This window comes from Gymnodraco acuticeps, unplaced genomic scaffold (assembly GCF_902827175.1).
Source record: "Gymnodraco acuticeps unplaced genomic scaffold, fGymAcu1.1, whole genome shotgun sequence".
In the NCBI taxonomy this organism is placed as follows: Eukaryota; Metazoa; Chordata; class Actinopteri; order Perciformes; family Bathydraconidae; genus Gymnodraco; species Gymnodraco acuticeps.
This window is the reverse complement of record NW_022990485.1, coordinates 313794-335945: the sequence shown is the minus strand read 5'-3', so window position 1 is coordinate 335945 and position 22152 is coordinate 313794. Positions and strand designations below refer to the sequence as shown.

The following is a 22152-nucleotide window of genomic DNA, read 5'->3' as shown; positions in this document are numbered from 1 at the left end:
AATGTGGATCGGACTTCAAAATAAAAGCAGACATTATGGCATATCAGACACAAAGTTGCATATTATCCCCTTTTGCTTAGAATATGATTCCCAAATATAACTCCGCTTAAACATGTACATAGTAATGGTAAAGGAAAGCCTATAGACCACGCCCACATGAGCACTTTGTCCTATCAAATCAATCATGATAAACGCTGTGGATATCATTATTTCCCCAAAATCTGTAGATGAAGAAGTCACTGGGAAATATGTATTATTTGCACAAGGTTGTGAATCAGATATAACTATTAATTGTTTACTTATCCTAAATTGAAAAAACAGAAAAAGACACAACTCCGAATAAGCCTCGCCGTGTGTGTTTTATTTTGAAATCCCCTACCGGATGTTGCGTTGTTGAAGAGCTTTGAAAAGGGCAAAACATTTGTCCAAAGAAGGAAGCTGTAAAAAATTGACAGGTTCTGCTGAGGTAAGGTAAATTAACCTTTTATATGAGAGGCATTCGTGTTACAATTGAAGGATAGAATCACTACGCTGGTGTTTGCAAAATGTACTTTGTTATTTCTGTCATTGTCGTTACTGTGCGACTATCATGAGCAGCTAATTCATAGGTTAGCTAGCTAAGCTAAGCTATCTGACACAATGTTTTGAAGCGATATTAAAGCTTATTTGAAGCCCTTTCTCTGGATATACATTCACGGAATACAAGCAAAATACATGGTTTGCTAATTATATATTGTTTGTCCCATTTGAACACTTTAATAATGTTGTCAGCTGTCATATTTAGCTGCCTCTGTTTGGTGTTTATGTTAGCAGCAGGTGTTGTTTTGCTTTAAGCTAAGGAAACGCTGCATTAAGTTGAACAGATTCACTGTTTTGACCATTTTTGAGTTGCTTTGGTCAAGTTTTCTCATTTCGTGCATCAGGTACTCCAAGAAGCATCTTTTCATTCAAACGTGAGAGGATCATTTGAAGTATACGTCACACTGGATACAAACACAGCTAATGTTTAGCTAATTAACATTACATTTTTTTTTACATTACATGTCACTTGTTAGACGCTTTTATCCAAAGAGACTTACATACTCAATACTGTGGGCAATCCCCACAGGAGCACTTTGGGGTGAAGTGTCTCAGGGACACAACGACATGCTGACTGCAGTGGGGTTTGAACCTGTGCTCCCCTGATCCGAACACCAACGCCTCCCAGCGTGTGATGAAAAGTGCTATATAAATAAACTTGCCTTGCCTTGGGAATATGATCAGCTTTATTAATTGTTTTTCTTTTTCTCTCCCTTGTAGCCACATGTGAAGATGAGCGTCCCAGACTACATGCAGTGTGCCGAGGACCACCAGACGGTTCTAGTAGTCGTCCAGCCGGTGGGCATCGTCCCCGAGGACCAGTTCTTCAAGATCTACAAACGCATCTCCAGCGTGAGCCAGGTGAACATCAGGGACTCTCAGCGGCTCCTCTACATCCGCTACCGCCACCACTACCTGCCCGAAAACAACGAGTGGGGGGACTTCCAGACGCATCGTAAAGTAGTGGGTCTCATCTCCATCACCACCTGCGGTTCTACCAAAGAATGGCCCCAAACTGCGGAGCGTTTCCACGGGCAGAAGGAGGTGTACAGCTCCACGCTCTACGACTCGCGGCTGCTGGTGTTCGGGCTGCAGGGAGACATCGCAGAGCAGCAGAGGACAGACGTGGCCTTCTACCCTAGCTTTGAAGACTGCCCCGACGTGGAGAAGAGGGTGGATGACTTTGTGGAGTCCATCTTTATTGTGTTGGAGTCCAAGAGGCTCGATCGGGCCACAGACAAGTCCGGTGACAAGACCCCTCTGCTCTGTGTGCCTTTGAGAAGAAGGACTTTGTGGGTTTGGACACGGATAGCAGGTGAGTTGTTATGTTTGCTTCAACCCCTTATACTTTACTAAAGTGCCATAGCATTTTAAAGGCTAGTTAAAGAATTTCTTCACTTACAAATTATTATTTGGATATCCCACCCTGTGTTACCTTGAATTCTTGAAGAGAACTGTTTTTGTTTTTCCTTCTTGCTTGTTTCAAAGTTAAATGTGGGGTAGGTAAGAATGGAGAAACCAGCTCGAGTGCGCTAGAATTTGAAAGTACACAACCGAAAAAAATCTGCCCCTTCCTTCAGACTTCCTTCCTCCAACGCACATGACCAATAGAAAGGCGAAGTCCCTCCTTTCCGGGGAGCTCCATGGGACCTTATTTCGGAAAAAGTATGTATTGAAGTCAATGGAGAGAAAGATTATCTTTCGATCCCGTTTGAATTGTGTCACGAATTACACATATGATGTTTGTCAATTTAAAAGATAATTTTGCAAGTCAAACAAATTAAAATGTGTCGTAAAACTGTGAAGTAACACTTTTTTTGTGTGAAACCGCTCAATGAACTACATCTCCCGCCTCGCACCACACACCCAGACGGCCGTCACGTTGAAACATTTCACTTCTTTCTTTCAGAATGAGGCGGAAAGTATTAAAAGAGGTGAAAATCACTGCAAGTCTGGGCACGTTGAGAGCTGTACATACACACAAGGGGAGTTAGTCGGTTCCGTAAGAGCCAGCATGCGGGACCGGGATTCTGGGGTTTGTATTTTCTAGTTGCGTATTTTTCATAGTCTTATATTTCAACAGTTTTACGACAAACTGTGACTTTATTTGTTAAGATTGACAAACATCATATGTGTAAATCGTGGCACAATTCAAACGGGGTCGAAAGATACGTTTTCTCTCTCCATTGACTTCAATACATCATTTTTCCGAAATAACGTCCCATGGGGCGGAAGTAGATGGGCGGGACTTCGCCTCTCAATGAGGGCACGAGATAAGTTTGTGCACAGATGGAAGGCTGACAGGCAGGTAGGCCATCCAGTTACTTTAGCCGGGCCGGCTCAGATGATTGGTCGTGCTTTTTACAGCGCCACGGCTTCCACTGATGACATATTGTTATGTATTTATTGTCATTTAATGTATTCATTGCTATCGGGATGTTAAGAGCATTCCATGGAATATAACAAGTGTTTCTGAAGTGAATTACTTACCCTACCTTTAACTAATGGAAGGGGTAAAGTGTTGCTTAAAGGTGGGGTAGGTCATTTTGGAGAAACCAGCTCGATTAAAGATTTTTCTTCAAGAAATGAAGTTAATAGAAAGGGTAAGATTATTAAATGTATAATCTTGTGGATGAAATATTCCTTCAGACGTGATAGATTGTTGATATTCTACATGATGTGCAAGTTGTTACTTCATTTGTTTCTGTGTCAACTTGCTTTAATATCAGTCTTGCTCAAAAACTCTCCGCTCTAAAATCTGTCCTCTGATTTTTGCTATGTTCATTTATCGTTTGTTCACTTTGGTTTATTTGTCTTTCTTCTTTTTTTCTCTCATACTGTCCTGTGAGTTTATTGTTGGGTGTGAAAAGGTGAGACGTTAGACTCGTTTAGTTTCCCCGATCCCCTCCGCTTCAGCTCTGAAAGGAAACGCCACCTCTGTGCTGTTGTGTGTTTTACTCATGACTCCAAGCCAAACTCATCACTCGCTCAGAGAACCATGGTATTCGTAAATACTGTTAGATAAATAGTCCAGCTCTGACAGTAGCTCCTAAAATAAAAAAGTAATGACATCCCACTATATTAAAGGTGATCGCTGATTTGCCGTACGACATTACGCTTTAGCGCACTAGTTGTACATAATGTTATATCTGCAATCTTTAGTTTCCTATTTGAAGAAAAGCTCACATTTTTAAATGTTCTAAATAGTATTTTTCCTAATAATTCAAAAGGTTAAACTGAATTATTAGGAATACATATGTTGAATTGTTTGCAGTAAAGACAATTTAGCATTTGTCCATATTCTGCTAACTGCTGTGCGCCGACTAAAATACTATGTTACGTTGGCAGCTAACTGGAAGTGCATGAATTACTAGTAATTACTAGTACTTTTCTTACAATCTGTATCAAAATTCCAGTTATTTCCAGATAATGTTTTGGATAGGGAAGGGATGCTGCGATCGCCAATTTTGGGGCCGATCGCCAGAATCAGTATCGGCCGATACCGATCGCCGAGCCGATGGAGTGGGCGGGGCCTATGGGGATCTTCCATTTAAAGTGATGTTTAAAACGCAGTTAATGGAGCTCATTCACTGGCGCCTGAATTCCCTCCCGAGCATTAGGGTTCATTTTGAATCCACCAGCTGTCTTTCTTATATCTCTGCCCTTTTGATATACATGAGAACATTGCGTCCATTGCTTCCTTTCCCCCTGAGTCCTGCTGATTGTCTTCACATGACTTTCCCAGTTTTTCAGAGCATCTCAAATGTCCTGCACAATGCCCTGGTTTAATTTCCCCTTTATCCATGTGAAGCGGTCCCTCCTGACTCCCCGTGTTATCGTGCAGAACTAGAGAGTCGCTAGTAGCTCGGCTCGTCCTCACGCCTTGTTTTGTTGCTCCTTTGCTTTTGCTCTCCCACCCTTATAGCCCCTCTGTAGCTGACTGATAAGATTAACTAAAACCTCCTCTCCTGGGGATCTGTTGAATGGCAATACAAGTGAAAAGCCAAGAACTTATATATATTTTTTGAGCTACACCAGGGGTGTCCAAACTCTTTTCACGAGGGCCACATACAGAAAATATACGAAGGGCTGGGGCCGCTCACTAGAGGTATACTGCCTCATAAGTTCAGTTATATGTGAACAAATCAGTCAAATGTAGGTAAATTACACTTAATACTTGAATATGCTTTAAGAAAACAAACACAGCTGTCCATAGGGTTTCATCTATTGTGTTGGCAGCTCATTCCTTAAAACAGAAGCTTCAGATTGATTATAATAAGAGGAAATCTGAAAGGTATATTTCAAGGTTATGTACATTTGTTATTGAGCTTTTTTCTTATCAACTTGGATTGACTGAATTTATTAGAAATTGGGCTTATTAACACATGAATACTGTGTAATATATATATATGAACATGTACAATATAAGACAAGCAGAAGTTTATTATACTTAAGTCATTCAACTTTTTTAATTGGCTGAGTGAGGGCCGCATTTTGGCCCCCGGGCCGTAGTTTGGACACCCCTGAGCTACGCTTTTCATCTCACTGTTGTCTGACAAAGTGTTTCTCCTGCTGCTGTCTCTCAGGCATTATAAGAAGCGCTGCCAGGGCCGGATGAGGAAGCATGTCGGGGACCTGTGTCTCCAGGCGGGCATGTTGCAGGACGCCCTGGTCCACTACCACATGTCTGTGGAGCTGCTCCGGGGGGTCAACGACTTCCTGTGGCTGGGGGGTGAGTCGCCAGGGTGTCACTGTCTGTGAGATGATTTGTAAAGCTAGAGGTAGTTTATCTCTGTTAGCCAGAGGAGGGAAGTAGTGGAGTACAAATACTTAGTTACTGTACTTAAGTACATTTTTCTGGTATCAGTACTTTATTCCACGACTTATTTTTCTGATGACTTTTTACTTTGACTTCTTACATCTTGACCACAAATACCTGTACTTTCTACTTCTTACAAGTTGAACTCAAATACCTGTACTTTCTACTTCTTACATCTTGACCACAAATACCTGTACTTTCTACTTCTTACAAGTTGAACTCAAATACCTGTACTTTCTACTTCTTACAAGTTGAACTCAAATACCTGTACTTTCTACTTCTCACATGTTGAACACAAATACCTGTACTTTCTACTTCTTACATGTTGAACACAAATACCTGTACTTTCTACTTCTTACATGTTGAACTCAAATACCTGTACTTTCTACTTCTTACATGTTGAACTCAAATACCTGTACTTTCTACTTCTTACAAGTTGAACTCAAATACCTGTACTTTCTACTTCTTACATGTTGAACTCAAATACCTGTACTTTCTACTTCTTACATGTTGAACTCAAATACCTGTACTTTCTACTTCTTACATGTTGAACTCAAATACCTGTACTTTCTACTTCTTACATGTTGAACTCAAATACCTGTACTTTCTACTTCTTACATGTTGAACACAAATACCTTTACTTTCTACTTCTTACATGTTGAACTCAAATACCTGTACTTTCTACTTCTTACATGTTGAACACAAATACCTGTACTTTCTACTTCTTACATGTTGAACCCAAATACCTGTACTTTCTACTTCTTACATGTTGAACCCAAATACCTGTACTTTCTACTTCTTACATGTTGAACACAAATACCTGTACTTTCTACTTCTTACATGTTGAACTCAAATACCTGTACTTTCTACTTCTTACATGTTGAACACAAATACCTGTACTTTCTACTTCTTACATGTTGAACTCAAATACCTGTACTTTCTACTTCTTACATGTTGAACCCAAATACCTGTACTTTCTACTTCTTACATGTTGAACACAAATACCTTTACTTTCTACTTCTAACATGTTGAACTCAAATACCTGTACTTTCTACTTCTTACATGTTGAACTCAAATACCTGTACTTTCTACTTCTTACATGTTGAACTCAAATACCTGTACTTTCTACTTCTTACATGTTGAACTCAAATACCTGTACTTTCTACTTCTTACAAGTTGAACTCAAATACCTGTACTTTCTACTTCTTACATGTTGAACTCAAATACCTGTACTTTCTACTTCTTACATGTTGAACTCAAATACCTGTACTTTCTACTTCTTACATGTTGAACTCAAATACCTGTACTTTCTACTTCTTACATGTTGAACTCAAATACCTGTACTTTCTACTTCTTACAAGTTGAACTCAAATACCTGTACTTTCTACTTCTTACAAGTTGAACTCAAATACCTGTACTTTCTACTTCTCACATGTTGAACACAAATACCTGTACTTTCTACTTCTTACATGTTGAACACAAATACCTGTACTTTCTACTTCTTACATGTTGAACTCAAATACCTGTACTTTCTACTTCTTACATGTTGAACTCAAATACCTGTACTTTCTACTTCTTACAAGTTGAACTCAAATACCTGTACTTTCTACTTCTTACATGTTGAACTCAAATACCTGTACTTTCTACTTCTTACATGTTGAACTCAAATACCTGTACTTTCTACTTCTTACATGTTGAACTCAAATACCTGTACTTTCTACTTCTTACATGTTGAACTCAAATACCTGTACTTTCTACTTCTTACATGTTGAACACAAATACCTTTACTTTCTACTTCTTACATGTTGAACTCAAATACCTGTACTTTCTACTTCTTACATGTTGAACACAAATACCTGTACTTTCTACTTCTTACATGTTGAACCCAAATACCTGTACTTTCTACTTCTTACATGTTGAACCCAAATACCTGTACTTTCTACTTCTTACATGTTGAACACAAATACCTGTACTTTCTACTTCTTACATGTTGAACTCAAATACCTGTACTTTCTACTTCTTACATGTTGAACACAAATACCTGTACTTTCTACTTCTTACATGTTGAACTCAAATACCTGTACTTTCTACTTCTTACATGTTGAACCCAAATACCTGTACTTTCTACTTCTCACATGTTGAACTCAAATACCTGTACTTTCTACTTCTCACATGTTGAACTCAAATACCTGTACTTTCTACTTCTCACATGTTGAACCCAAATACCTGTACTTTCTACTTCTTACATGTTGAACACAAATACCTTTACTTTCTACTTCTAACATGTTGAACTCAAATACCTGTACTTTCTACTTCTTACATGTTGAACTCAAATACCTGTACTTTCTACTTCTTACATGTTGAACTCAAATACCTGTACTTTCTACTTCTCTCATTTTCCAAACAGCTGGTTCCTTTAGTCTGAATGTGTGTTTGATGCGTGATCATTATTCTTTAGAGTCATTGCGTGCCTATTGATTTGAACACGATCCGTGTATCCATCATTTCCTGGTCTTCTCTAAAGAAGAGGGACCAATGGAAACGTTGTCATGTTGCCGTTGTTCAGCATGGAAACATTCATTAGCTAACAATGACATTATTGTTCTATTAATATAAAGGGAGGTCAGGTACTCTTTAAAACAGCTGCTAGTTATGGGTACTTTTTACTGAAGTACATTTCAAAGCCTCTTTACTTTGACTTGAGTAAAGAAGTTTAGTCAGTACTTCTACTTTCACCAGAGTATTTTTAAACACGAGTATCTGTACTTCTACTTGAGTACAGGATTTGTGTACTTTTGCCCTCTCTGGTGTTAGCTCTCCTTGAAATGCGTTAGTCTGACTGATAATGGATTTTTGAGGTCAATACAGTACCTACGATGGCGTTGAATTGCCATTTTAGGTCAAAAATAAATAAATTGTGGATCACAGGGAGGTAATATTTAGAGTAAAGAAACTATCATATTCTTATATTTAGTTTTCCCTCTGAACTAAACACTACCCCCGGCTCCTTAATCTTCTTTTTTATCCATCTCTAAAGGATCTCTAATCCTAAAACGCTGTCATAAATACCAGTATCGAACTTCGAACGTTTGTTTTATATAAAATGGGATACTGGATACTGGAGTTAGTTAAAATGGATTATTGTGACCCTTGTAGGGAGGTCCGTTTATGTCGGTTGTTAAACAACATCGTTATGGGGAAATGCAAGGTTGCGTCCAAATGGTTGGAAGATAAGGAGGAAGGACAATCAATACTGTATATAGTCAATGTGAGGTAAAGTGTAACCGGTTAAAACTCCAAATGGCGATGAGGTCTTAAAATGTATGGAAGGGTCCAAAGATCCAAAATACCTTAAATTCCAAAAATACTTAAAGTTCCAAATATACTTAAAGATCCAAAAATACTTGAAGTTCCAAAAATACCGTAAATTCCAAAAATACTTAAAGTTCCAAAAATACTTAAGTTCCAAATATACTTAAAGTTAAAAAAATACCGGGCTGAAGTGTGTCGCCAATGTACTGGTTAAAACTCGAAGTGGCGATGAGGTCTTAAAATGTATGGAAAGGGCCTTAAAAGACTGACTTCAGGGTTCCTGCGTATACCCTGTCTCTGGTCATGAAGTGTAAAATGTTGTTGATAGTAGCATCTCTTTTTTCTTTTCTTTTTTGCTTCCTGTTCCCTCGTAGCTGCGTTGGAGGGTTTGTGTTCAGCCTCGGTCATATTCCATTACCCAGGAGGCACGGCGGGGAAGAAAGCGGGACGCAAGCCGAGCGTCTCTCAGCCGGCTGACAGCGGGAAACGCCACCGACCAGGTGAGCACCGCCGAGAGTCAAACTGTGCTCTGGATGGATTATTATAATGACATAAGGCTTTTACTGTCTGAATTGTAATTAAGTGAGTGTCGCTGCTGACTGGCAAACACTGCCAAGCTTTGCTAAGCTAAGCTTTGTCCTTCATGTGCAGAGAAGAAACCTTCCTAAACTGAAACCTGAAGCTTCTCTTACTTACACTGATGAGGACTAATTTAATTCAAACTAAACATCATTGAATCTGTCTCTACTTGTGTAATTAACATGCTATTAACATGGTGTTGTATTAACACTGCCTTGTGCTTAACCAAACAAGCATTGATAGCAAGTTATTTACGGATTTATTGACGTATTACTGTAGTGTTTATTGCATAGGTTACACATTAGGAAACATGTCTTGATTGCTCATGTTGGTCATCTTGCCTATTTTGTATAGAAAGCTTTGCACTACTCGCTTTGCTCAACCAACTAAGTTAGCTTCGTTTAACTAACGTTAGCCAAAGAGTAAACTAGGCTTGATTATCACCAATCTTCTGTACATTCATATATATATTATTATTATTATATGTATTGCAATGTTAAAGATAGAAATGTATTATAATTTGCATGGAAAGAGGAAGAGGGACAATTCAGGATTAATGTCAAATCCCATAGTCCCGTTTAATGACGGGATTTAATTGTATTTTTACATTTATTCTTGCGTATCAGACTTTTATTTGTCACTTCCCCCGAGTTTCAGCTATTACCACAATATATAGTATCAAGAGAAAACATTTCCCTTGCCTCCTTTTTAAACTGTACTTTCTGCCTTTTGAAAAGGTAAACAAAGTCAGTGATAGGCTATAAGAATAAATGACTACTCTACTTATGTAGGTCATATGTTTTCCCCTATTATACTGTTTTCGTCAATATATTACAGGTCTCAGATATATACAGAACATGTCTCTGATTGGCTGAAACACCAAACAGATCATTGCAGCATTACCCATAATCCCCTCTGTTTCAGCCCTGTTTCCAAAGTGCTGATTCTCTGTCTGTTGATGTAGAAAAGAGAGGATAAAGTGGATTTTGCACAATAGGTGACCTTTAAATCGTGGAGTCCGTTGCATGCCAAGAGTTTATCTCATTCATATCTTATTGTAAGTGTATTTTAGAGTTGATCAGCAGCATGTTGTTGGGACTAACCCTGCTAACTGCGCCTTGCGTCATGGAGTGAATCTGCATTTCTCTCTCTGTCTGTAGGGGCTCAGGAGGTTCTCATTGACCCAGGTACAGTATCTAACCTCCTGTAGAAACTTCTGTTTGCTTGCAGTCATGTGATTTCATTTCTCATCCTCCATCATCAGCTTCCTGACTCCTATGGTTTTATTTATTACTTTGAATGTTGATTGTTTTTCCCCTCAGGTAGTGTTCTCCTGTGTTAGTTTACCTAATGTACCTGCTCTTTCTCACAGCCAACCTTTCAGTATTACACGATTGAAGTGCTCACTTTAAGTCGCTTTTATTCCTGATTTCATTTTATACAAATTCCCTCTTATTAAACACAAACACGTAACCCTATTTAAATACAATCCCAGCATATTAAACCTTTTGAATCACTGTAACTTAACCTCTCATTTTTATATCCTAAGACAAATAAGTCACATTATTTATTTTCTACAACTTTATCGCATCAATTATTTCCTCAAGTGTTTTAGTTTTTTGTTGTGTAGCAAATTGGCCTACTATGAGGTCCATCGCATTATACCCATATGTGTCATATTGACAGTGCGACAGTGTTGCTATGGACACAACCCCGTTGCTAAGTAGGGCTGCACGATTTGGGGAAATAATCGAATTGCAATTTTTCTAACAGATATTGCGATTTGAATTGCGATATTTGCTTTTAAGCGACCCAATGGAAGTTTATTGTAAAATGCGGCCATATCTCCGGCTCGGAAGGTCGCATCAACGTGCTCCCGTCTAGCACCCGCAGCCCGAGCTACGAGTGAAAGAACTACACTTACATGAAACTTCCGTTGGGTTGCTTTAAAGTCAAGCTTCAGTTTAAGACTCACCCTGTAATAGAAACATGTGATGGAGCATTACTAACCTGACCCAGATGGTTTCACCAAACCATCCAGCTCCATTGGAAGCCATTTGCAAAAGTATTTCAAAAATACTTGGCAGGTGATTGGATCAATCTGTCTTCGATTAATTAACCTTCTATCATGGGCCAATTCTGATCGATTAACAATGGCTGGTACATGTGGAGCACAGCACTTCTGATTGGTGTGGATGACTGACACACAAGAAGAACAACATATATATATGTTAAAAAAAAAATCGCAGGCTTTGCCATTTCATAATCGCATCATTTCAAATCGCGATTTCGATTTAAAATTGATTAATTGTTCAGCCCTATTGCTAAGTGATGCAATTAAGTATTATTTTTTGAATTTGGAAGAGATGTGCGTTGACATTGCTTTTGAAAAAATTAAAAATGGGTGCGAGTTGAACTCTTTACAGAATGTTAGGCATAAACACAATTACATATAAGAGACTTAAAATACTCATATGACTTCTGTAAGGGTTATTTGGGTTAGTATATCTAACATTCAATTTGAAAGTGGATCTTTAGTGGGCATCAGAGCAGGATTAAACACATTTAAGACATTTTCATTTAACATTATCTGTTATTTGGTCAGATATGTAAACAATCCCAATCCTGTGTGTTGAGTTGTATTTGCTTTATTGTCTAAATGTTGTTTTTTAAATGTGTAGTCTTGGTAGAGCTCAAAGATATCCAAATCTACAATCATATTCCTGTGAAAAACATTGTATCTGCATCTTTTTTGATATATACATGCACTCGGTGGCCAGTTTATTAGCTACACCTGTATCATTTAGTTCAAACCTATATAAGAAATGACACTAATATTTCATTTTTGACATTGTCATAAAGGGGTTATTATATGTTAATCATTGAGATTGTAGTTAGTGGTGGGTATAAACTGGATTACATGTTATTAGGGGTGTTTCTAATGTTATGCCCCCCTGGTGTATATACAAAGGGAGGACAAATAATAAAAAAACACCTCTCAAAATAATGTAGTCCAGTACAACACCACTGCGACCTCCAACCTAAAAAATATGCTTATAATAAACCCATTTGGTCGATTTTAAAATGGAGAATTATACACTTTCTCAAGCGAACGTTTATAATAGAGTTGTTGCATTTAAATTGCCCAGGAGTACACAGTGAAGTGGCCGCTGAGTGTGTTATACGCATGCCATGTGGCGATACCTTTAGTGACTAACTGGTGGATTAAAGTTTCCCCTGCTTCCTGTTTACCTTTCCTTTTGTGGCGGAAAAGACCCAACTTTTTTCTCTGAATTTATCGTATACTTTCTCCTCTTTCTGAGCGCAGGCGCCCTCACAGCGAATGGCATCAGTGCGGACACGAGCACTGAGATCGGACGAGCCAAGAACTGCCTGAGTGCCGAGGACATCATCGAGAAATACAAGGAGGCCATCTCCTACTATGGGAAGGTAACGCCCAAAAGACTACACTCCTTTTTAGATTATATATGATATGATGTTACACATGGAGCTGCTTTGATTCAAGTCAAATTTCACACTTGATCTGACCATTAAAGTATTTTCGTATCTTACAGGTCACTTACTGATAATATCTGGCTAATTCAAACCAAGCAAAGGTATCAGGGTTTTAGTGAATGTCCTAAATGTTACATTTGAAGCTTTAATTTAGGTTTTTAAATTGACGCATCACCCTTTGGTTATATACATGTATTTTTTATGGAGCTTTCAGTTAATACAGGTGTTTGCCTCCGCCTTAATATTTTAAAAGGCCTTTTAATGCTTTTTCCTCTAGTGTGCTATGTGCATTTTTCTTATTGTAATCTATTATTATTGTTATACATGATAGAGTTAGCGTTCAGGTTGCTTTGATACAAAAACACCACTTGTTAGCACAGATGTAGCAACATGTGATATGTGTAATACCCCTCCATGTCACCAGGGGGCAGTATTTGCCTATATTTGATGGCTGCAGTAACAACACTACAGTATGGGTCATGCTGACAGCAGCTGTTTATTTCTATGTGAGGACTTTGAAACGCTCACAAGAGCCTGTGTAGTCTCTGGAAATTGGCAGCATTTTAGTCAGTAAAAGCTAACTATTTTTAGACATAACCATTTGAATTATCCATGTGTTGCTGGCATAATGCATTTATACTCTCCTTTGAGCACTGTACAAAGTCACAAAGAACAGTATTAAAGTGATGCTTAGGGGTAAGCTGAATAGACTCATTATGCTGCTCAACTATTCAGAAGCAACCCCACGCTTTATCTTCATTATTATAATTGCCTTTTCGCATTGACCTCCCTCAGCCCTTTTACCTGTAACTAGTTCATTCAGAATTAAATTACATCTCAACACATAGCCATTCAGATATTAATTGAATTTTAATAGGCCGACAATGATGGTGGAAGCGGAGGGAAGTTGAGGGACGACGAGATAAAAAAAACCCCGCACGCATTTACACGCTGAGCAGCAGCAGCAGCAGCAGCTTAGGTCTTCAGAGGTTTAAATCCCTGACAAGCAACAGGATGCAGGTTATCTCACTCTGTCCCCCCCCACACATCTGCACTGACTGATGAGGGTGGTCATATGTTAATGAAAAAACATCCCCCCCCCTGATTATGAGGTGGGTGGCAGGAGTCAAGGCGACGCTCATTTGGCTGTTTCATTAACCTCCTCTTATCTCTCCCGCAGTATAAGAACGCCGGTGTGATCGAGCTGGAGGCGTGCGTGAAGGCGGTCCGGGTGCTCGCCATCCAGAAGCGAGCGAGGGAGGCCTCTGAGTTCCTGCAGAACGCCGTCTACATCAATCTGGGACAGGTACGCTATGGGAGCGGGAGAAACATACTTTGACACAAACACTGGACGAATAATATGAGCTCACTGGTATACAGTTAAATCACAAAAACCAGGGTTGGGAGGGTTCATTTAAAACATGTATTCTGTTACAATTACTAGTTACCTGTAAGAAATAATAATACACTTTATTTATATAATAATAATAGATTTATTTTGTAAGCGCTTTCACAGGTGCTCAAAGACGCTTTACAGATAAAGTGAAAAGAAAATAACAACAAATAAATATATAGTTCAAGTTAAAGTCAAATAATAGAAAAACAATCACACATTAAAAGCCAGGTTGAAGAGGTGAGTTTTTGTGAGTGTTTTGAAGGTGGTGAGGTCAGTGCAGTCTCTGATGGGTTGTGGGAGTGAGTTCCAGAGGGAGGGGGCAGCGACGGAGAAGGCTCTGTCCCCCCAGGTCCGGTGATTGGTGCGAGTGGAGATGGATAAGAGGTTGGCTTCTGATGAGCGGAGGCAGCGGGAAGGGGTGTGGTGGTGCAGCAGGTCTGTGAGGTAGGGGGCGGGGGGGGGGGGGGCGCTGATTGTTGAGGGCTTTGTGAGCACCTTTCATGCAAGATGCAGCTCAAAGTGTTTACAGGGCAAGAAGAATAATCTCACTCGTCACCGCCTTGAGTTTCAAAACGGGATACATGTATTTATTATCCTTGCAAGAATGGAAGTAGTCATCACATACAGCATATGGTACTACTCTTGTAGGTAATCATGCATCCTGTCATATACACTTGGGCCTTTTTTATCATGTGTACTTCTGTCCTTGAAAGAGTACATTCAGTATTTTCCCAACAAAAAGCAAGGAACATATTCAAAAACATTCATAGTTAAATCCTAAAAACATGAACAGTGATACCACTAACATTACCCCACATTAAAGAGATGGATCTCTGATTTATCCGCAGGGTCTTAAAAAGTATTAAAAGTTGATAAATCAATTTAGCGAAAATGAAGGCTATTAAAAAGTATTAAACGACATTTTCCAAGGTGTTACATTTTGTAGCTTGTTTTCAATAAGTATATAAATTGTCCAGAGAGGTTGTATTCTACAGTCTGCCTGAATGTAATCATGGCGTAGGTGTGTAGTGTGATTCTGTGTAGTTTATTTATGGCATCCCGTTGGGTTTGACGTCATCTGAACAGGACATCGCACGCTAGGGCTGCTCGATTATGGCAAAAATCATAATCTCGATTATTTGGGTCAATAATTGTAATTGCGATTATTAAATGCGATTATTCGTTGACTTTGAAAACATCAATTTATTGTACTTTAAAACAAATACAATAATAATTTGAACTTCTTAACTGTTGAATTATACGTTCAGGGTAATTAACTGGAAAAACCAATACAAAATAAATTATACATTCATGTCTACATTTAAATAAATAATATCAAAATAATAAATACCAATAAGCAAGATCAACACACATGTTGCAGTGCACTGTCACTTCATAACATACAGTATAGCCAACATTTTGGTAAAACATATTCAACATATTCCACTCACTCCACTGGGTCAATGATGGATATCACGATTATTAAAAAACCGATTATCCATTTACTTTGAAAACATCAATTTATTGGAGAAAAAACATTTGAACAGTGTTTTTAACAGTTGATTACCCTGAACTTTAAGTATAATTCAAATGAAAAGTAATAATAATAAAAAACTCGTTTTATTTCGATTACGTTGTTTTCGTAATCGTTGCAAACCATAATCGCGATTAAAAAAAAACGATTAATTGAGCAGCCCTATCGCACGCTCACTGCTTGATAGCGCCCGAAGGTCCGTTTACGCCGGTTGCTAAGCAACATCGTTATGGGGAAATGCAAGTCTGCGTCCAAATGGTTGGAAGATAAGGAGGAAGGACAATCGATACTGTAGTCAATGTGAGGTAAAGTGTCGCCAAGGTAACCGGTTAGAACTCCAAGTGGAGATGAGGTCTTAAAATGTATGGAAAGGGTCTTAAAAAAGGTCTTAAAAGGTTTTACATCTGACTTCAGGATTCCTGCATAGACCCCGTTACTTACTTGAATTACCTCAATGTCAATGAAATATCAACAAGATGTTTTTAACTTGGGTGTATTATGAAAGACAACAGAACAATGTAATCTTAGAAAAAAAGAAACCAAGATATTTAGGATCTAAAATGTGTCCTCTGCAATACATGAGCACATACTCCAGTTTAAAGAAGCAGAAATCTGAGCTGACAGGAAATGCTCAGTTTTTGTTTAACACACACAGTTAAGCTCACACACACTATTGAACATACACCTGCTGAATTAAAAACAGAACAAATTAAGCAAAGAAAGTGGAAACCATGAAGCAGATTCAGGCAGTAGACGTATAGATTCACACTTAAAGTATTATCCTACAGAACAGTACAGTTTACAGAGAAGAGATAACATCTGATCCTTTACAACAAACACTATATGCTTGGTTTTTAATAACACTGTAATCCTGCTAGTTATCCACAATGTTTAGAAATGTACCAGTAATCTGTCTTTTTGTATGTGACTGTAAGGGAACACAGTTAAAAAATGTTGTATCCTGATCAATAATCCCATGACTTGACCCTAAACCTGACAAAGACTGCAGTAGTTTTAAACATACCAAGAAAATGCTTTGGTGGATGATGGTGCATACACAGTAAGAGCTAGGGATGGGTACCGAGCCCCGGCATTAAACGAGCCCCGGGGCTGAATTATTAAAGACCGTGGTGCCGTTAAGCTCCGACGTTATCGGTCTTTTTATCCGTACTGGAGACATCTAAAAAATATGTCGTATGTATTATTGCTACACAAACATTATATTGCAGTTCTAGTGAAAACTCCGTTTCTAATACGTAAAAAGACTGCAAAATGCGTCTATGATTTGTTTTAGTATTTTCGATCTTTCCAATCCAGACGAAAGATCTCTCCCCCCCGTCTGCTTGCGAGGGGGCGGGGCAGTTTACACACACACACACACACACACACACACACACACACACACACACACACACACACACACACATACACACACATACACACACACACACCATGTATACCATGTATACATCACTTCAGGGGACATTACATTGACTTACATGCATTTCCTGGAGACTTATCCTAACCTTAACCATAACCAACACATGCCTAACCCTAACCCTAATCCTAAACCTAACCAAGTCTTCACCCTAAAATTAATGATTCCCCTTATGGGGACCTCCAATTTGTCCCCATAAGGGAGGCGAGTTCCTACACGTGACTGTGTAAACAGATTTAGGTCCCCACAAGTATAGTAATGCTAGGACACACACACACACACACACACACACACACACACACACACACACACACACACACACGCACACACGCACACACACACGGAGGAGAGAACGCGCTCCGAGGTGTGGTTAAACTTTACCCGTCTCGATGCTCGTTGCCAAAAGTGCAATAAGAGTTTATCATGTGAGGGCGGTAACACGAGCAATTTGTCTAAACATTTAGCAAAAGTGCTCCACATCCAGACGGAGGAATGCACCGGGGTCGACTGTCTTTCTAGCAGCTCTGTAGCCCCGTCCACGAGTAACGTTTCCACGTCAGGTGTTATGTATGCTAGCAGCAACACACGAGTTAACTCAATGATACAAACATGGGGTAATGATTAGAGGTAACTGAGTTATTTATTTAGTTAAAGTTTCAGCTATTCTGTTTACAGTTCTGTCATCACATTATTTAATACGATTTGTTAAAACATTGTTGTTTCTTTTGATGTGAAATATTATGTATTTAATTTAAATAAAAAGCAATGTTAGTTTTGTTCACAATGTGTTTAGTTAGTTTACCTTATTTTGTTCTCCAAAACAACCGATAAGAGTACCGTTAAAAGACCGGATCGATAAGCGGTATCGATAAAAGTAGTAGTACCGTTAAAACCTTAACGATGCCCATCCGAGCCACTGATGCCAGTTTATTTTTGAGCTGTGCAATTGTAATTTTAGCTCAATCTAGTGAACACATTCTTAATTATCCTCCAAGTACTTAGCAGGATGTCTCGACAAATAATTATGTTTGGATGATTAAAGATCACCCCCAGATATGTTTGAAGATGCATAAAAACACTCTGCTCTGAATAATAATCAGTGTCTGACATGCATTTCCTCCAAAAATACATCTACTATTTTCCCCCTCATTTAAAAATCCAGAATCTATGAATATTCAAAGGATGTTTCTTATTCTCTGAACAGTATTTTCTCAGTGTATGTACACTTGAGTAATGTGCATTTTCGGCAACAATTGGCTATCAAACTTAGGCCCCGGCCACACGAGGACGAAAACGGTCGTTTGCGTTACTGTTTAGTGTCATATAGAGCGTTCGGCCACACGAGGACGACCGAATACGGCACTAAACGACTGCGGAACGATAACGGGTCCCAAGGTGGATAGAACGGCATACGCAACGCTCTGGGGGGTCCAACGGCTCCGTGTGTACGCCCTATACGATCATTTTCTGATAATGATGAGGCAATAGCCCCGCCTCTCCCCACCTCTGCTGCTCACCCCCACGTCAAAGTAAACTGCACACTGAATTCAGATTATTTATCTTTCTCTCGATATGGACATAAACGCGAGTGAAGTCTTTCTGACAGGACAGAGACACCTCTCAAACTACATAAACTAGTTATAAATATGTTTATTTTTACTGTCGGCCGGGTCACTCATTACTGGATCAGCTGCTGCATGAGACAGACACTGACGCTGTCCGAAGAGAGGGAGGAAAAAGAGAGGCTCCGTGTATTTTATTATTGTAATATATAGATTCGTTATTCATTTGTTTTAAAGCTCAATCAATAACAAAGAAGACCTTTGACCGGCACTTTTATAATTTTGTCGGAAGATTTAAACTTTAATACACGTTGACTGGCGAAAAACTCTGCCCGGTTCCCTCGGCCCCCACCGCGGAGAATAAACAGAAGGGCAACCATGACAACCATGCTTCTTCGCTGCTTTTGTGGAGGAAGTTACAGCGCCACGTACAGGCTGCTGCATGTACTGCAGCTTCTCCGGTTGGAGCTAAACGGAGCGGTCTCGTGTGGACAGACACTATCCGGTGACTATTGCGTGTGGACGGAAGCTTTTTTGCGTTTGCGTTAATCCTATGCGTTTAGCCGTTTTCATCCTCGTGTGGCCGGGGCCTCATTGCAATGTTATTAAATCAAGCTTATATTTCGACTACTTTACTATATGGTGAGCAGCAGAGGTGGGAAGTAACAAAGTAGAAATACTTCGTTACTGTACTTAGATTTTTCAGGTATCTGTACTTTACCTAAGTATTTATATTTCTGACGACTTTTTACTTTTACTTCCTACATTTTAACACAAATATCTGTGCTTTATACTTCTTACATTTTCAAAACAGGCTTGTTACTTTCGTTTTAATGCATGTGAGGTGAATTATCAATTATTACTTTTTACTGTGAGTTAGAGACTGTACTTTGAGGGGACCTATCATGCAAAATGCACTTTTTGATGTCTTTTCTACATAACCATGTGTCCCCGGTGTGTCGGGGAACTCACGCAGCGTCAGAAAATAAAACCCTCTCTCTTTTCCTCCGTACCCAAATCTCTAACGGAGCTGATCCAGATTTGCGTCCGATATGACGTAATATCTGAAATGTGGACTCACGGCCCAATCAGAAACGTTGCTATCAGAAACAATGCCCGACTGTTTTGGACGTAATATGGTCGGTGTTTACATTAGCATCGCTAACACTCAGAGCTAACCTGTACTGGAGAGCATGTGTGTGAAGAAGCAGGAAGTAAAAAGGAACTCACCTTGTGGTATAACCGGCAAGAGAGAAAGCCTTTGAGCTCCAGACTGTTTCAGAGAGAATCCTTGATAATCCATGATATGGCGTTTCATCACGGCAGCATTTAGTTTAGACAGTAGCTGCCGGGTCCCTCATGAGCTCAGACCCCTCCTTTTTTATTTGTTATCAATTATTATTATTATTTTAAAGCTTTATACCCCAAATCAGCACTTTTGAAACAGGAAGTGAAATAGAGGGATATGAGGCATGGCTAGAATGGGTGATATGTTTGGTATTTTGAGCAAAACACTTCATAGACATGTTTTTTTATATTTCTGAGACCTATGCTATTGCCTAAAGATAGCAAGATAAGTCCACTTTAAGTAAAAAGTTGAATCAGTACTTCTACTTTTACCAAAGTCTTTTTTTACACAAGTATCTGTACTTCTACTTAAGTAAAGAGAGTGTGTACTTTTGTTGAGCAGTGAGAAACGCCCCCCCTTCAGCACATTGTGTACAAAACAAAATCAATGCACTTACATAATTTCGCACAGTGAAGCTCAAAGTGAAGCAACAATGAGCCATACAAACTCTTTCCGTGTGGAGGCGGGATTTTAAAGTTGCCTCCATCTCTACAGCTATCAGAGGAGGAGAAGATCCAGCGCTACAGCATCCTGTCGGAGCTCTACGAACTCATCGGCTTTCATCGCAAGTCTGCGTTCTTTAAGCGAGTGGCGGCCATGCAGTGTGTGGCCCCCACCATCCCAGAGCCCGGCTGGAGGGCCTGCTACAAGCTGCTGCTGGAGACCCTGCCCGGATACAGCCTCTCCCTGGACCCCAAGGACTTCAGCAAAGGTACAACACTTGATCATATTGCTTCCTTATTATGTGAAAGTCTGGAGATAACAGGTTTTTTTTATGAATGGAAATGTTTCATCTCCTGTCAGTTCAGCTCTATTTCAGGACTGCATCCAACAATTACTTTGATCATGGATTCTATTTTTGATTCAACGTCAGATACAAACATTTCAGCAAAGGTAAAACCCTTGATTATATCGCTTCGTTATTATGTGAAAATCTAGAGATAACGGGTATGTTTTGAACGTTTTTCTTTTTTTGTAATTTACTTTTTATTGTCAAACATTGTCACAGCATTATTGTACATTCCATCTTTACATGAATGACATAAATCTGTTCATAGTTCTTTTCAGCAATATACACGTGATGACACAAAAACACAGATGAGAAAATGAAAATAAAATGAAACAACAGTGAACACTTAGGCAGTAGACATTTCTTTACAGCAGAGTTATGGATCTGTGAAAACAAATTGCAGGCCTATAGGGCTTTACATAGTGAGTCCACTTTTTCAGTCAATTGCTCCAATTTAGGATTGACAAATGCTGTTATCTTTCCCATATTGTAAATATCAGTGGCGAACCGTGGACCTTCTGTAGACACACCCAGCCGCCGCCGCCGCCCCCCTCCCCCCCACGGCATTATAATGTCCGTCTTTTCACTGAATTGTCGTCTTGAAAATGGTACTCACAACAATTCCGCAACAACTTCATCTTCACCTGTTGCACTTGTCATTTCAACGTTAAAAACAATAAAACGGCATGAATTGCTTCGTCACATTCATCTAGATCCTCTGTCTCGAGCCAGTTAACTACCGGGCCTTCTAGAGCACCCTGGAACCGAGGGGAACTCTGAAAGAACACGCCCATTGGCTACAAATCAATATATGATTGGTTGATCAAACTGTCAGTCCAAACGTACGCTCTCATTCAGTGCAACGGCCAGGGCATTCGATCAAGGATGTAGAATACCTTGGTGAAGGATATTCTACCCAGAGACCCAGAACAAGATCTGATTGGTTGCTTTCTTTTCTAACACAAAACCACTGAAATGCGTAGTGCATGGTCCGAGAAGGACAAACAAATCAACGTAACACTAATATTACAGATCAACAACACAGATACCATTCTCATTTATTCATTTTATTACATTTTATTTATATAATTAAATCGATTTTTTGTTTGTTTTATCTGAGTGTTCCAGGGTATTCTCTGAATACCTTGAAGGCCCTGACGGTTCGCCACTGGTAAATATCCATTGAGATGTCCATCCATCCATTTAGAGTCGGGCTATCCTTCGATAACCATTTCCTGGTTAATGCCTTTTTAGCGGCAACCAGCAGAATGTTATTTTC

General features: G+C 39.3%; 1 protein-coding gene across 1 annotated transcript in view; it reads left to right on the top strand.

Annotated features, from left to right (window-relative positions):
- Positions 1 to 400: 400 nt before the first annotated feature.
- trappc9 (trafficking protein particle complex 9) overlaps positions 401 to 22152 on the top strand; it is a 331469-nt gene continuing 309717 nt past the window's right edge. The window contains 9 exon segments of the mRNA XM_034226421.1: positions 401 to 466; positions 1300 to 1852; positions 1855 to 1894; positions 5166 to 5311; positions 9085 to 9210; positions 10450 to 10476; positions 12618 to 12739; positions 13986 to 14111; positions 20579 to 20795. Coding sequence (XP_034082312.1) covers positions 1312 to 1852; positions 1855 to 1894; positions 5166 to 5311; positions 9085 to 9210; positions 10450 to 10476; positions 12618 to 12739; positions 13986 to 14111; positions 20579 to 20795 — 1345 coding nt within the window. The 5' untranslated portion in view covers positions 401 to 466; positions 1300 to 1311.